This window comes from Phallusia mammillata, chromosome 3 (genome assembly GCF_965637545.1).
Source record: "Phallusia mammillata chromosome 3, kaPhaMamm4.hap1.1, whole genome shotgun sequence".
Lineage (NCBI taxonomy): Eukaryota > Metazoa > Chordata > Ascidiacea > Phlebobranchia > Ascidiidae > Phallusia > Phallusia mammillata.
In genome coordinates, this window is record NC_137254.1 from 5,901,769 (window position 1) to 5,919,488 (window position 17,720).

At 36.0% G+C, this 17,720-nt stretch overlaps 2 protein-coding genes across 2 annotated transcripts; both read left to right on the forward strand.

The window, feature by feature from the left end:
* Positions 1-1,239: 1,239 nt before the first annotated feature.
* LOC145217371 (uncharacterized) lies at positions 1,240-2,087 on the forward strand. Its single transcript, XM_080084635.1, has one exon. It carries the CDS (start codon positions 1,303-1,305, stop codon positions 1,996-1,998), a length of 696 nt encoding a protein of 231 aa, XP_079940761.1. The 5' UTR covers positions 1,240-1,302; the 3' UTR covers positions 1,999-2,087.
* A 5,076-nt stretch (positions 2,088-7,163) lies between these two features.
* On the forward strand, positions 7,164-17,175 carry LOC145219321 (uncharacterized). The gene is made up of 4 exons (XM_080086698.1): positions 7,164-8,038; positions 11,635-12,150; positions 15,830-16,037; positions 16,387-17,175. The coding sequence occupies exons 1-4, from the start codon at positions 7,348-7,350 to the stop codon at positions 17,147-17,149; spliced, it is 2,178 nt and encodes a 725-aa protein (XP_079942824.1). The 5' UTR covers positions 7,164-7,347; the 3' UTR covers positions 17,150-17,175.
* Positions 17,176-17,720: the final 545 nt, after the last annotated feature.

Sequence of the window (17,720 nt, forward strand, 5' to 3'; positions counted from 1 at the left end):
GAAAGCCAAACTCGGTAATAAACCAACAAGCACTAACCTGCAACGTCGACCGCTTATGGTGCGAAAAAGTGACTTTGACACGTGTGTTCGAATTGTATTTGCTTGTTTGTCACATTGGCTACAACGAAAAAAATTGCTTCAGGTTAAAGTCACACGAATATCGCGCATAAATTAATACACGTATAAGTTGTTAGTAAAGCACATGAGAAAGCATTTTGATTTTACCAGCGCCAGTGGACTGTGTCCGTTTAGTGATTTTATAAATGACGCTTGTAATCGTACACGCTGGAAAAGGAAATTGTTGCACAGCTGACTGCCGCATTGCGAAGCCAGTTGAAGTCGGTTAGCTCAACAGACCAGTCGAGAATTAGACTATAGTTAATCGCATGAGCGTTTGGCATGTTTAAAAAGCTTATGTTTGGTTCTGTGAACGTTGTTATGTGCCAACGAGTTTGTTTTGCCTGAGCAGAATAGTCAACCAAACTTTTGATTGTATATTGGGATGCAACATAATTTATTTTATGTTAACGTTTAGACTTCGCAGTATTTTGAAAACTTTGGTCTACACACGGATGAAGGTTTTTCGGCAGGTGTTAACATAAAAACGCTTTCAGCCTGAACGTTTACTAAATTTGTTGTGGATGTGACAGTGGCTTATTTTGTCAAGATCACGTTTTGTTAACGTCGGTGACCCACCATCTCAACAACGTTGCAAGCTTTCTTTAGTTTTGGCTGATTAAAAATTGCAAACTTCATTTAGTGAATAGTTGAGACTGGCGTATTATTGAGTTCTAATCAAACCATTTGGATTTTGCCTCGGTTGGTTTGGCACAGTTTCGGCCCAGTATAAATGAGTGCAATCGGACACGCTGGAAAAGGAAATTGTTGCACTGCTGACTGCCACATTGCGAAGCAAGTTGATACAGGTTAGCTTATAACTTCACTTGAGAATTATGCTTTGAACATAGTTAATCGCAATAATGTTTGTTGTGTTTATTCGAATCTCATTACACCAGAGTAGTATTGTGCAGTATATTTTACTTTAGCACACATGTTGTTGGAAATTTGTAGTATGACGTGAATATAGGTTTGCTTCTACGTTCCGGTACGTAGTAAGTTTGTTCAATTAAATTTATATCAAACAATTTTAAACATAATATTCCTTTGTTTTAAACTTAGGAACAGTACTTAAAGCATCTACAACAATAGTAAATTACTAACATCTTGCTTCAGGTCATAACATAATACTCATGATTCAGATAAAACATTTTGTTATAATACCTGGACAACTAATTTGACGAGATGGAATCTCAGGATTTTAACTTCGAGCAAAATGATGTTTTTGATCAGAGGTTTATTGAACGTGAAAATGTAAAACGACATAAGCTGAAACCCAGCATTGAAAAACTTTATCGATGTGATGTTTGTGAAAAAACTTTTGTCCACAGTGGTAATTTGAAAAGACATATGTTAACTCACACTGGGGAAATACCGCATCGATGTAATGTTTGTGAAAAAACTTTTTTTCAAAGCCGAAATTTAAAAAGACATATGTTGACTCACACTGAAGAGAAACCACATCGATGTGATGTTTGTGAAAAAAGATTCAGTCATAGTTCAAATTTGAAAAGACACATGTTAACTCATACTAAAAGGAAGCCACATCGGTGTGTTATTTGTGACAAGAGATTTAATGACATTTCTAATTTGAAAACACACATGCTAATCCACACTAAAGAGAAACCTCATCGATGTGATGTTTGTGAAAAAAGATTCAATCATAGTTCAAATTTGAAAAGACACATGTTAACTCATACTAAAAGGAAGCCACATCGATGTGACATTTGTGATAAGAGATTTAATGACATTTCTGATTTGAACACACACATGTTGATTCACACTAAAAACAAGCCACATCGATGCGATGTATGTGATAAAACATTTACCCGGTATGGAAATTTGAAAAGACACATGTTGATTCACACTGTAAAGCAGTGATTCGCAAACCATGTGCCGCGAAAGTAAAAAAATAAAAAAAGCAGATGTAAAAATGTAAGAAAAAAAAAAAAAAAAAACAGTGAGCAGATGAAAACAGCTGATTGGGACAACAAAAAGGATTTATTTAGTTGATTAGCATACTCATTATGAAACATCGTGGTCCGTTATTTTTCAACAGATTAGCTAATTCAGTAGAAAACTTTGTATTTAAAGTTCTTCTTAACTTTAAACAGAACAAAGTAAAATTGGAAAAGCGTGTTTTTAAACTAGTCGGATCTAAGTGTGAATTATCGTGTGTTTCTGATGATGTATGGTCAAAACAGTAAATTTTAAATAATGTTTTTTGTAATTAACCAACTAGAAAAACAAAGAAGAACGCAACATTGTGAACTAATGTTTAGAAGAATATGACACAATGAGCTCCAAAGTTGGCACTGTGCAAGCTTTTGGTGAGATGTTTTCCTTGAACAAAATATTTAAACTTTTTGTTTTACACATTAGCCTGATATTGATGCGCTGCATCACTTAGGCTAAATTGTCAAAAAGGACCCACATCGAATCAAACTTTCTGTTTGTTTCCTGTTTTACTATAGATCGTGCAGTCTGGTTGAAGGTTGAAATTACGTTTATTTGGCAGAAATTGTTACCCAATCAAGTGACAAACAATCAGAAGAATCTTTGAAAAATCAAAACGTGTGGCATGTGAATATTATCTTGATGTGTGTTTTTGTAATCACGGCTGTTTTGGGACTAGATTTTGGAATACTATATTTTACAAAGGACCAGGTGGTTAATATTTGTTAAGAAAAAAAAACGTCAACTTATTTTTAATTTATTGTTTCAGAGTTTAAGTGAAGAAATTTATCAGAGTGAGTTTACACAGAAGAGTGACCGAAAAACTTCTCCATCAGTACCAGACATGGGGCCATTCGTATTCGTCATTCGTATTGGCACCTTCGTGCTGTATTCGAATGATTTTGGCTTTCGTTCGATAGTCCATGAATACAATTCGAATAGTTGAAGTTAACTTTTGAACCAACAATTCATGAATACAAAAACTTGAGTAAATTTATTCGAATACAATTCGAATTGTTGTAGGTTTTTGCCAACCTAAGGATTTGCAAATTAGAATACACGATATTTTTTACGAATACAATTCGAATTGTTGTCGGCCTTCGGCAAGGTAACAATTCGTAAAATCGAATACATGACTACATTTGTACGAATACCATTCGAATTGTTGTCAGCCTGTGGCTACGTAACAATTCGCAAAATCGAATACATGACTACATTTTTACGAATACAATTCGAATTGTTGTCAGTCTTTGGCAACGTAAGATACGTAAAATCGAATATATGACTACATTTTTACGAATACAATTCGAATTGTCGATTACCTCCAGACTAGAAGTAGTCGAGAATATTTTGCTACATTTTTGCCAAATAGATTCGAATACAATTCAAATTGGCAGTGAATGTGACCCGATTTGACAAGTTTTTGTTTATGTTACGAAACAATGACATATAGAAGTTAATTGTGACGTTACATCAATGGAATTGTGTTACAAAGCTTGCAACATTGGGTTGTTCTCAGCACATGACAGGTGTAGCGTGTTCATGAAGCAAACATTTCATGTAAATTTGGTGAAATTTTTATAACGGAGACTTAAATCAGTCAAGCTAATGTGGCAAAAAAGCTCGTTGGTTTACATTTTTACCAATGAAATTGCAATTCATAAACCCTTGTTACTTTTTGATCGAATACCTTTTAAGTTTCGGGGCATTTTATTTCTTTTGTTTTCCGCAACTTATTTCTTTTATTTTCCGCAACAAATTGAATGTCTCAAAAAGTACGAAGTAAAATGTCTCAAAAAGTACGAAGTAAAATGTCTCAAAAAGTACGAAGTATTCATGAATACGAATACACGCTTGGGGTTTATTCGAATAGTATTCGAATTACACGTTGTTGTTTTTTGGTCAACTATTCATGAATACTAATACTTGACACGCTTTATTCGAATTGCTGCCACCTTAACATTACGAAACAATTCGTGAATACGAATACCTGACTCGCATTATTCGAATACAATTCGAATTGCCAAACTTTAAAAAGTGCTTAGAATTCATGAATGTGAATACATGCCTTGGTTTATTTGAATAGTATTCGAATTACTTGTCGTTGTAGTTTGGTCAACAATTCATGAATACAAATACTTGATTCGTTTTATTCGAATACCATTCGAATTGCTGTCACTCAAAAATTGCCAAAGTATTCATGAATTCGAATACAGTCATGCATGTATTCGTAAAGTATTCGAATACAGAACGCGTGTATTCGACCCCATGTCTGATCAGTACTATTGCTTAAAATTACTTGTTTTGAAACACTGACTCAGGCAAATTGCGGATTCAACAACATTGGTACAAAAGAGCTCACAAATAAATTAACATCTTATCTATACTTGCTAATATTTAGATGTCTCAGACAACTCAAATGTTTTACCAAAACATTATGCACCATTTGTATCAAAGAATGCTTACTCAGTTACAGTTCAGGCAATATGCTTTAATACAGCTTTGACTTACTTACACATCTGTTTGTTTCGCGTGTCTATGCTAGCGCAAAGCAAGTAATAAGTAACAAATTGCCAACTAGAAAAGTATTTACTCGTTCGTTACATTGACTACAGCGAGATATATTGCTTCAGATGAAAGTTGCATGTGTTCCCGCATTACAAAAGCAGATAAATATTGAGCACTTGACAAACCTTGGCAACGTTGCCAGCGCTAATGAAAATCTGTCTTGGAGTTAGTTTGACCAATTTCATACCAATATGAATGACGCTTGTAATCGGACACAAAAATTGTTGCACAGCTGACTGTATTATTCCAAACCAAGATGGTGCCAGCAGATGTATATATTTTGATTTGCAGATTGTTGATTGCATTAATGTTTATACTGTTTGCAAGCCGGTGCATTGTTTAGAAAGCATTATAATGCCCCCAAGAAACTGTATGTTAAGCCTTAACGGTTAAGGTTTGCAAAATTGTTTAAATATAGTGAAATTTGAGTGTTGGGATTGAATATGAAAAAGTTGTTTTACATGTTATGTTAACCTAATGCGTCATACTTCGGTGTTTGTTACATCGGGGAAAGTAATGTGTAGTGTGAATAAACTGTTGCTGCCAGGAATATCAACAAATTTTCAGCTCTTCCAGCAGTTTTGATTGTAATATGCCGACGTTTCGATGTCTCATACGAGACAGCCCTTCATCACGGTAATGACATAGATTGAGAACACAAAGTTGCCATATAGCAACAAGGGGGTTGAAACACACACAAACGCGGTGGTTTAAAAGCACAGTACACCAATGGTCGAGTGATAACACATAGCTTAATGGTGCGAAAGCGACCGATGAGTTATCGGCATTAGAACGTACGGTTTAACGTTCATCGTGTTGGTGTGAAAACGTTTGTTCCGCGACTCTAGCAAACCTCGCTTGTGGAAGTCGGTTTCCCTCGCTAACACCATACACGCGTCCTGTATTCGAATACTTTACGAATACCTGCATGGCCCTATCCGAATGCAGGAATACTTTAGTAATTTTTGAGTAACAGCAATTCGAATGATATTTGAATAAAACAAGTCAAGTGTTTGTTTGACATGTAATTCGAATACTATTCGCATAAATCCAAGCATGTATTCGTATTCATGAATACTTACGCACTTTTCAAAATGTATCAATTCGAGTTGTATTCGAATAATGCCAGTCAAGTATTTGTATTCACGAATTGTTTCGTAATGTTTAAGTGGCAGCAATTCCAATAAAGCATGTCAAGTATTTGTATTGTCGAATAGTTGACCAAAAAACCACAACGTGTATTTCGAATAAACTCCAAGTGTGTATTCGTATTCATGAATACTTATGTACCTTTTAAAATGTATCAATTCGAATTAACAGTTTAGTTATTTGTGTTCACGAATTGTTTATTTGTTGTCAAAAACAAACAATTCGAATGTACCGATTCGGGTATCTGTAGTTGCTCTTAGAACTTAGAAGGTATCGAACAAAAAGTAGCATTTGGGTTTATTCATTGCTAACTTATCGGTAAAAATGTAAACCAACGAGTTTTGTTTTGCCACATTAGCTTGAATGATTTAAATCTCCGTTATGTAAATTTCCCCAAATTTACTGATATGTTTGCCTCACCTGTCATGTGTTGAGAACAAAGCTAATCTTGCCAGCTTTGTAACACAATTGCATGTATGTAACGTCACAATCTAAGCTTTATGTGTCATTGTTTCGCAACATAAACAAAAACTTGTCTAATCAGGTCACATTCACTGCCAAATCGAATTGAATTTGAATATATTTGGCAAAAATATGTTGCAACATATTCTCAACTACTCCCAGTCTGGAGGTAATCGGCAATTTGAAATGTATTCATAAAAATGTAGGCGACGCATTACATCCGTTAACTTAAGAATGTATGGCCAAGTGACAAAAGAACGCTGTTTGGACTAAATCTTTTTCCGTGCAACTTTGGTTTTTCGGTCAATCATAATTCAGTTCGGGTGGCCGTTTAACCGCAGGGTGCCCTTCGTAATTCCATTTTACTCTCCATAACATGCTAACTATCCATAACTACACCATCAAACTTTCTGCTGCCAAGGTGTTAGCGAGGGAAACTGATTATCGCAATCGAGGTTTCCTGGAGTCCTGGAACATACATTCTCACACCAACAACGGACGGTCTAATGCCGATAACTTATCGGTCGCTTTTGCACCATTGAGCTATGTGTTATCACTCGACCATTGGTGCACTGTGCTTTTTAACCACCGCGTATGTGTGTGTTTCAACCCCTTTTTGCTATATGACAACTTTGTGTTCTCAATCTATGTCATTGCCCAAGAATATTTTATTCCTGGATACAGAAATTTCAAAACCCTTGGAAGGTACACTTTTGTTAAGCGTGCATCACAAACCAACTAGTATTACAAGGTACCTACAGTTCAAAATTAACATAAAAACTGATGTTCCAATGCCGATTAGCTATCAGTCGCATTTGCAGCACTTAACTACGGTTTTTATCAACGTATTATCGTCGTTTTCGCGCCAGTGTCTTTTTCGTGTTCACTCTCTTGCGGTTATAAAAACCACTGGTTGGATAGCCGACATTACCCTAAAGGAGACGCCCAGTATAAGGCGTCAAAACGTCGAATCACTTGTTTACATTTTTTTACAGGAAAGCAAAGCCTATCTTGTTTCAGATCATAACATATATATCGTAAAACAGCTTATCCATTTTTTTGTTTATATTACCTGAATAACTAATTTGAAGAAATATGTCATTAACGGATTTGGGCGTGGATCAAGCTGATATTTGTGATCAAAGATTTTTGGAAGGTGGAAATAGAAAACGACATATGCTGATCAACAGCATTGAGAAACTTCAGCGATGTGATGTTTGTGAAAAAATTTTTGCCCAGAGTTCGATTTTAAAAAGACACATGTTGACTCACACCAAAGAAAAACCGTATCAGTGTACTGTTTGTAGAAAGACATTTGGTCGGCTTGCAATATTGAAACAACACATGGTGACACACACCAATAAGAAACCTCATCGATGTGACGTTTGTGAAAAAAGGTTTGCTCGTAAAGATGTTTTGAAAAAACCCATGTTGGTTCACATAGATGAGAAGCCTTATCGATGTGATGTTTGTGATACACGATTTACACAGAGTGGAAATTTGAAAAGACACTTGTTGACTCACACTAACGAAAAACCTTATCGATGTGATGTTTGTGAAAAGAGATTCAGGAATAATTCAAATTTGAAAACACACATGTTGACCCACACTAAAGAGAGACCATATCGATGTGATACTTGTGGTAAAAAAATCACTCAACGTGGAAATTTGAAAACACACATGTTGATTCACACTAAAAAGAAACCTCATCGATGCGATGTTTGTTACAAAACATTTACCCACTCTGGAAATTTGAAAAGACACATGTTGACTCACCAGAAAATGTAACTTTACCGGTGTGATGTTCATTAAAATGTTTACTTGGGCTATAACATTGCCTGTTTGTACGGATTTTGTTTCCTAACAGTTTGAAGAAACATGTATCTCACAGAGCAACAATAATAAAGGTGACCCTATGTACAGTTAACGTTGTTCACCAAACCATTCAAATCTTGCATAAATTATGTGGGAAATTTGGCAGCTGTCAATGGAATATCCGATTGCTTTAAATTAGGAATGCCTTTACAATATTACAAAAAAATTTCTCGTTTGGTGCTGTTTTGTATTTTCAGTGGTGGTATTTCAAAATGACTTTTTACTGGGATTGAACAACAATAAACACGTTGTACATAATGTACATTACTTTCAAAATTTGTAACACGTTGGATCAGCAGGCCGCAATCTTTAAAATTATATATATATATATACTCTTATATGACATATACGCTTTATATGTATACTCTTATATGACATATACGCTTACATGACACGATTAAGTAATTATTAAAATATTATAGGCGTTGAGTGTTTAACAGTTTAAACCAATTAACTCTAGTTTGACATTGGGTAAAAGAAAATTCTGGGATGAACAGTGAGAAGCTTTTAGGACATAGTCTTCAATGAAGTAAGTTCTTGTCGCTTCATACGCCTTCGGTTTATGGCAATTTAAAGAATCGGTATGAGGTGTTGACTACTTTCTGTTCAATTCTGAGCGTTTTTGTTGGTTTTGATGGTACCTGCCCAAGCTCGTAAAAAAACATTAAAATAATAAAATTATTATGTGAAATTAGTAATGGTCTGGACTATAGTACTGTAACGTAGTCAGACACGTACATAAATATTGAACAACATAACCTTTTACAAATGGTTATCACTAGTAACTGCTTGGGTTTGTATAATTAAGGACTGAAAGATATAAGTGTGTGCAATAAAAAAAAAACTGTTTAAACATGATGCTAAATTTTTTCCTCATGTTCGTTTTCGCAACAATATAAGTTTGATTAAATTAATATCTGATCGACAAAACGCATTGACACTATGCTTGGTGGTCTATCCTTACCTTGTTACCCCTTTATTTTGCACTGCGATTGTCGGCGAGCACCTTAGTTTTCTAAATGAAATGCTCGACGTCATTTTTAGCTCACATAACCGTTTATGGCTATACATCATCAAATCTGTATTGTTATATAATTTTAAACCAAAATAGCTTTACATTAATCTAAATTAAATAAATAATATTTTGTTAGTAAACATGATTTTGTATGTTGGTAATCATACAAAATTATACTGGATGTTAATGATCAGATTGGTGGAATGTTTATCATACATTCATGCTTCTATAGCAAATAGTCCCCAGTGCTGAGTAACATGCTGGAACACTGGCCGATTACACGCAGTTTACCTAATTGTCAAACACAACATGTAATTTAACCATAACAGTGTCACAAATAATTACATTTAAGGAAAATAGAGCATCATCATTTACTTTTGCCATCGAACCATGAACCACAGGTTCAAGCTACTTGACGCAGAAAAAGCACGGCCTGCGAACTCTCGCTTATTTTTGCGCGTTTTAAGCGACCGAAATCTGTTAAGCGCCAAAAAAGGCAGGAAAAATAAAGCAAACAATCGTTTTGTAGGTCTGAGTGCAACGCTTGTGCCCTTGAGGTCCCTTGCTTCATACTTCGGGCTTAATTACATCGGGGAAAGTAATGTGTAGTAGTAATCAATTGTTGCTCCCAGGCATAATGTATCAACAAATTTTTAAAAGCAGTGATGGTCGAGTGATAACACATAGCTCAACGGTGTAAAAGCCACCGATAAGTTATCGGCACTAGATCGTCCGTTATAACGTTCATCGTGTTGGTGCGAAAGTTTATGTTCCACGACTCCAGGAAACCTCACTTGTGAAAAACGGTTTCCCTCGCTCACACCTTGGCAGCAGGAAAGTTAACGGTGTGATTATGGACAGTAGCATGTTTTGCTAATGCCGATTTTGCTACTCAAACTTTTCCGGGTCGCGTACCACCTGACAACTTTTTGTATGGCTTCGTACCACCTAAAGTCCTAAACCCTGTTTGAATGGATAGACCAAGAAATAGGCCCATTTTCTAAACCTGGCTCGCTTATTTAGCAGTTTAAAAGAATGTCCAAAACACAACTTTGGCCCAAACCAGGGCTGATCGATTGGGCCAGTTTAGTTGCAATTTTAGATTGGAATTAAATTAGGTATCGCAGAAAGTACTCGCGTACCACTTGAAAAGTTCTGGCGTACCACAGTTTGAGAACCACTGCTTTAGGCGCTCGTTCAGTGATCTGTCCGGCACTTTGGTATACAAAGGCTTTGGTTTAATGCGTGGTGGGACATCAACTGTACGTACATGGATGTGCTGCTGTGTAAATTTGTTTTCGAAGCAAATTTTCGAAACAAATTTGCCAAAAAAATCTGCCAAACAAAAATTTGTTTCCCTAAACTCGAAACGAATTTTTGCTCAGAAAATTTTGCTTTCGCTCGATGTCGATAAAGAGCTCAAAAATGGGAAATTTTGTGAAAATAATTTTTGAAACAAATTTGTTTCCACTTCGTAGAAAATTTGTTACTTACCAAGTCTTCTGGCAAATTGTCGGCATATTACAATAAAAACTGCTGGAAGAGCTAAAAATGTGTAAAACAATTGTGTATATCCCAACAACTTATTTCAGTGAATATAGTGTTGCTACCAGCACCAGGCATATTGCAAACACATTTCTTTGAACATCCGGCTTCACCAAGATAATGTCAGCTATCCAATGCAGTCTTTAGTAGTGATGTACCGAATGGGCTAAATTTTGATTCGGCCGAAACCGAATATTCGGCGGTTTTGCCGAATAAATTCGGCCGAATCAACCGAATCATTAATGACGTCACGCGAAATCGTACGCTACGCGTTTGACGTGAAAAAATGTTTATCTATCAGGCAGCCAGTGCAAAATAGTTGTGTTTCGTCCTTAAAGACACGTTTAACGCTTTAAATTTGTGTTCGTAAAAGATTCGGTTTCGGCCGAATCGCAACAAATTATTGGGCCGAAACCGAATCTTCGCAAAAATGATCGAATTCGGCAAACCGAATATTCGGTACACATCTAGTCTTTAGCACCCCGAGTGTAAACACCAGAAAGACGTTGGCGCAAAAACGTAGACAAAAACCTTTGTTCACCAGTTCCAAGCGAGCTAATTGACTTTGAAACATCCGTTTTTATGTTAATCTACGATTTTGACCCACGTTTTTGTCTTAGTTTTCGGGCCAGTGTCTTCCTCATGTTCACTTCCGGGGTGTTATAACAGCGACTGTGTTGGGTAGCTGACATTACCCTGATGTAGACAGCGCGTGTATGACGTTGAAACGTCGGATGACTTGTTTACATTTGTCAGATGAACAAAAATATCTATCTTGTTTCAGCTAATAACACATAAGTCGTAAAACAGGATAAACATTTTTTATTTATAAAACCTGAATAACTGATTTGAAGGGAGATGACATCAACAGATTTCGGCGTGGATCAAGCTGATATTTGTGATCAAAAGTTTTTGGAAGGTGGAAAAGTAAAACGACATCTGCTGAAACACAGCATTAAGAAATTTAAGCGATGTGATGTTTGTAAAAAAAACTTTTACCCACAGTGGAACTTTGAAAAGACACATGTTGATTCACACTAAAGAGAGACCATATCGATGTGATATTTGTGAAAAGGGGTTTTCTCAGATGGGAGTGTTAAAATCACACATGTTGACTCATACTAAAGAGAAACCTCATCGATGTAATGTTTGTGATAAAAGATTTACCCAAACTGGAAATTTAAAAACCTACATGTTGATTCACACTAAAGAGAGACCATATCGATGTGATACTTGTGATAAAAAATTTACCCAACGTGGAAGTTTGAAAACACACATGTTGACTCACACCAAAGAGAAACCTCATCGATGTGATGTTTGTGAAAAAGGGTTTGCTCGTATGGGATGTTTAAAAAGACACATGTTGACCCACACTAAAGAGAAACCTCATCGATGTGATGTTTGTGGAAAGAGTTTCAGTGACATTTCAATTTTGAAAAGACACATGTTGACTCATAACAAAAGCTAACTTTACTTATGTGAAGGTTAGCTGAAATTGCTTTTTTTGTGTGGACTTTGTTTCCAAACAGTTTTTAAAAAACATGTACGACACAAGTAACAATAAAAACGTTGATTCTATGTACATTTAACGTTGTTCACCAAACCATTCAAATCTACTGTAGTTTAAGTTCGGCGCCTGTCGATGGGATATTCGACTCCTTTACATTAGTAATTTCTTCAAACTATTACAAAAAAAACATTTTGATCTAATAACGCTATGTTTTACTTGATAAACTCGGCCAATAACGACGAAATATTACCTTGTTTATTTTTACCGACACAAATAAAACTCGGGTTTGTTTACACATGGGGGTAAGCTTCAGCATTGTGTATGTTTTCTTTTAATATTGATTTGAATTTCAATTGGGCGAAAAAGTGATATTTTACTTGTATTGAACAACAATAAACACGTTGATGTACGTTGCCCTTGGTTTAAAATTTGTAACACGTTGAGTCAGCAGGTCGCAGTCATTTAAAGTATTATATATATATATATGTTAAATTTTATATCGTTTGATAATGATTCAGTGGTTATGAAAATATTGAAAGTGTTGAGCATTTAATAGTTTAACCAAATCAACTCAATAAAATTTTTAACCAAATCAAGTTATTTACTGAACTTGGTAAACTTTTTAAACAGACAAACCTGTGAAGTACTGTAAATATGTTCCACTCTACTTAAAAACATTAAGATCAAACTGAAACACATTAGTAACTAAAAGTTTTGTAATGAGCAGTGAGAAACTTTTGGGACATATTCCTTTGTTTTGTCCAATGAACAATTGCTTACTCCGTTGCAGTTTGCAATAGGCAACATGCTTTAATTTGACTTACTCAGCAATAAGCAGCAACAGGCAATATAGAAAGGTGTTCGTTACGTTGGCTGCAGCGAGATATATTGCTTCAGATGAAAGTTGCAGGTGTTTGCTTATTACATATGCAGGTGAATATTGAACACTTGACAAACCTTGGGAATTTTGCCAGCGCTAATGAAAATCTGCTCTTGCGGTTAGTTTTGCCAATTTCATACCAATATGAATGACACTTGAAATCGGACACGATGGAAAAGAGAATTGTTGCACAGCTGACTGTAATATTGCGGACCCAGATGGTGCCGGCAGACTTATACATTTTGATTTGCAGATTGTTGATTGCATTAATATTGATTCTGTTTGCAAGCCGGTGCATTGTTCAGAAAACATTACAATGCCCCAAAGAATCTGTATGTTACGTTTGCAAACTTGTTTAAACATAGTAAAATTTGAGAGTTGAGATTGAAGAAATTTGTTGCTTACATGTTATGTTGACCGAATGCTTCATTATTCGGTCTTCATTACATGGGGGAAGTAATGTGTAGTATGAATAAACTGCTGCTGCCAGGCATAGTGCATCAACTAACATTTAGCTCTTCCACAATTTTTTGTTATATGCCAACGTTTCTATGTCCCATACGAGACACCTTCATCAGGGTAATGACATAAATTGAGAACATAAAGTTATTATAAAGCAATAAGTGTGGTAAAACACACACATAACGCACCAATGGTCGAGTAATAACACATAACTCAATGGTGCAAAAGCGATGGTTAATTTATGGGCATTAGAACGACGGTTTGAGCGTTCATCATGTTGGTGTGAAAATGTATGTTTCACGAATTTACGAAACCTCGCTTGTGAAATTCGGATTCCCTCGCTAACACCTTGGCAGTAGAAACGTTAATGGTGTGATTATGCACAGTAGCATGTTGTGCTAAGGCCACATCCCCTTTATGTTCTATTCGGCGCGTGTTTAAAGACCTCGCCGCTAAATCTCATTGCACTCTCCACAGGATATTGCGTACACCACGCCCCTTGTCGCGTTTGTATCTATGGTGCCTTTGCGCTGCGACAGCATCTGACGTAGGGTGGACTGGTTTAATCCCTACCTAGAGCCCCAAATCGGTCAACATGACTGATAATCCAGTTCGGGTAGCAAGTGACAAATGCACGCTCTTTGGACTGAATCTTTTTCCGTGCAACGTTGGTTTTTCGGTCACTGATAATCCAGTTCGGGTAGCCGTTTAACCGCAGGGCCTCGTGTACCCTTTGTAATTCAGTTTTACAGTCCATAATTACACCATTAACTTTTCTGCTGCTAAAGTGTTTGATTTTCACAAGCGAGGTTTCCTGGAGTCGTGGAACATACATTCTCACACCAACACGATAAACGTTAAAACGGACGTTTTAATGGCGATAACTTATCGGTTGCTTTTGCACCATTGAGCAAGGTGTTCACACGACCATTGATGCGCACTGCGTTTTTTTTCACCACCACGCATTTTGTGTTTGTTTTACCGCCCCTGTTGGTATATGACAACTTTTAGTTGATAACACTGGGCAACAAAAAAATATTTTTTTACTGGTGTCTGTAATGTTTTAACTGATTTTGACTAATTCTAGTGCCCTGATTTCAAAAATGCAATTGGTTTATCTGTATCACGTCTAGTTTTCCTGTTATGGTACATCCATGTTTGAAAAACAATCTATCTTATGTAGGCTATACACTATAGTGAAACTGGTTTTGAGTATTTTATTTGGAATTAACGTTGTTGCAAGAACATAATTTCGAATTTAATTTTAAATGTAACAGGTGGACACTCCTGACAAACAAAATTCAACACACAAAAAACAAAAAAATGTTTAAAATTTGTATGTTATCAGGTATAGGTCTACACATGTACTTTGGTAACTTTCGGAACTGACTGGCAGCAATATCGTCCCGTTTAATTGACCAACAGCAGTTAGCCAGAACCACATTATTCCCTCTTCCCGGACACGTTTTGTTTTACTGATATCCTGTTGGAACCTTTCAGCTTAATTTTTATCATTTATATCCCCTACGTTTTAAAGGAAGTGTAGCTTTATACTCATTTTCGTACCGAATTTTTCAGACCGCTTAATAACTTAGTTATGTACTCTTTCTAATAATTTCAGTCCCTCTCTACTGTTTTTGTTCTTTACTGCAATATTCCAGTCAACATTGGGTAAGTGGAGCCCATTGCTTGTCCTAAACCCCTAAAGCCACATCGAAGTGTGCAAGATGTGCACATTTGATACAGATCTTTTTTTTTCTTTTTAGTCGTGTTGTATGGGTATTCACCAGTAATGTAACATAAAACATCTTGGTAATTCATGCAACACCTTATATAAGACCTAGCCACTATTAATTTTAGTTTTACCACCTTGCTTTACTAGTCTGAAAATCACTCCATAAAACACGTATAGTTTAAAGTTACCATTTTTAGACAGAGCATAAGCATAGAACGCATATTCATGCTATGAAACTGACTGGACTGTAGGAAATTAATGTGTATAATGTCACCAAAAATTGTGTTGGCCAGTGTAATTTATGTCATTGCCCTGATGAAGGTGTCTCGTATGGGTCATCGGAACGACGGCATACTATTTGAAAAACTATTGAAGGAGCTAAAAAAATAATGTGTAGTATGTTTCACCTTAGCACGCATGTTGTTGGAAATTTTTATAATGATGAAAATATGGTTATGCTTCTACGTTCCGGAACGTAACAAATTTGATAAACTAAATTTGTGTCAAAGATTTCAACGAATTCCATTTTGCTACGTCTTTTTGGTGTTTCTTCAGGCGCCGGTTCAATGACCTGTCCGGCCGGCACTTTGATATACAAAGGCTTTGGTTTACCGGGTGATGGGTCATCAACTGTAGGTACCTGGATGTGCTGGTTTGTTTACAGACAAAAACAAGAATATTTTATTCCTGGATACAGAAATTCGACACCCCTGGATGGTACATTTTGTTTGGGCGTGCATCACACACCAACCAGTATTACAAGGTACCTGTAGTTCGAAATGAATATAAAAGCAAGAGAGTGAACACGAAAAAGACACTGCCGTGAATATGACGATAATACGTTGATAAACTACGATTTTTATCAACGTATTATCGTCATATTCACGGCAGTGTCTTTTTCGTGTTCACTCTCTTGCTGTTACAAGAACCCCTGGTTTGCTAGCTGACGTTTACCCTAAGGTAGACGCCCAGTATAAGACGTCGAAACGTCGAATGACCAGTTAACATTTTTTTAGAGGAAAGAAAAAGCCAATATTGTTTCAGCTCATAACATATTAATCGTAAATCAGCATAACTATTTTTTACTTATACACTGAAAAACTAATTTAAAGAGAAATGACATCAACGGATTTGGACTTGGATCAAAGTGATATTTGTAATCAAAGGTTTTTGGAAGAGGGAAATAGAAAACGACATATGATGAAACACAGCATTGAGAAACTTAAGCGATGTGATGTTTGTGAAAAAACTTTTATTCAGGGTTGGATTTTGAAAAGACACATGTTGACTCACACCAAAGAAAAGCCTCATCAGTGTACTGTTTGTGAAAAGACATTTGGTCGGCTTGGAATATTGAAAGAACACATGGTGACACACACCAATGAGAAACCTCATCGATGTGACGTTTGTGAAAAAAGGTTTGCTCGTGTAGGACGCTTAAAAAGGCACTTGTTGACTCACACTAAAGAGAAACCTTATCGATGTGATGTTTGTGAGAAACGATTTGCTCGTATGGGAATTTTAACAACACACATGTTGATTCACACTAAAGAGAAACCGTATCGATGTTTTGTTTGTGAAAAACGGTTTGCTTGTGGTAGTCATTTGAAAACACACATGTTGATTCACACTAAAGAGAAATCACATCGATATAATGTTTGTGAGAAACGGTTTGCTCAAGGTATAGATTTCAAAAGACATATGTTGACTCACACTAAAGAAAAACCTCATCAATGTGATGTTTGTGAGAAACGGTTTGCTCGTTGGAGTGCTTTGAAAAGACACATATTGATTCACACTAAAGAGAAACCTCATCGATGTGATGTTTGCGAAATAAGATTTAATGTCATTTCAAGTTTAAAAAGCACTTATTGAATCACAATAAACAGTAACTTTACCGATCTGATGTTCGTAAAAATATTTGCTTTGGCTGAAAAACCACCTATTTGTACAGCTTTGGTTGCCTAACAATGTAAAAAAATCATGTACCACACAGAGTCACAATGTAAACGCTGATGTTTTCCACATACATGATCATCTGTGTGAAAGCAATTAAATATTTAATTTCATTCTTGCTACTATCAGGCTTACCAAACTTTGAGCTAGTTGAAAACTGCAATTTGAGTAGTTTTATCTTACTTGCTTTAATAAGAGTTCATCGGTAAACCATATGACATGTTTTGTGGTGTATTCTATCGACCGGTGAAATGTTGTACGGTTAAAACAAAAATAAATTTACTGCATGCCGTGATTTGTGTTTTCATGCAACTCATGCAAACACACAACGTGATCAATCTACAGTGTATTAATTTTGAAAACATACTACTTGATTACATCAGGAATCGAAATCATGAACCATACTTTTATAATTTGAGACGTTTGGCCCAGTACGGCACCACAATCAAAACTTTGTAGGTTTGTGCGCGTTTTACGTATAGTGTAACCG

What these genes read in the sequence shown, in the direction of transcription:
- LOC145219321 (XM_080086698.1), top strand. Translation starts at nt 7,348, where the DNA reads ATGTCATTAACGGATTTGGGCGTGGATCAAGCTGATATTTGTGATCAA. An exon ending in GTTGACTCACCAGAAAATGT is followed by an intron (nt 8,039 to 11,634) that starts AACTTTACCGGT and finishes ACATCTGCTGAA; the next exon opens with ACACAGCATTAAGAAATTTA. An exon ending in CATGTTGACTCATAACAAAA is followed by an intron (nt 12,151 to 15,829) that starts GCTAACTTTACT and finishes GTGTTTCTTCAG; the next exon opens with GCGCCGGTTCAATGACCTGT.
- LOC145217371 (XM_080084635.1), top strand. Translation starts at nt 1,303, where the DNA reads ATGGAATCTCAGGATTTTAACTTCGAGCAAAATGATGTTTTTGATCAG.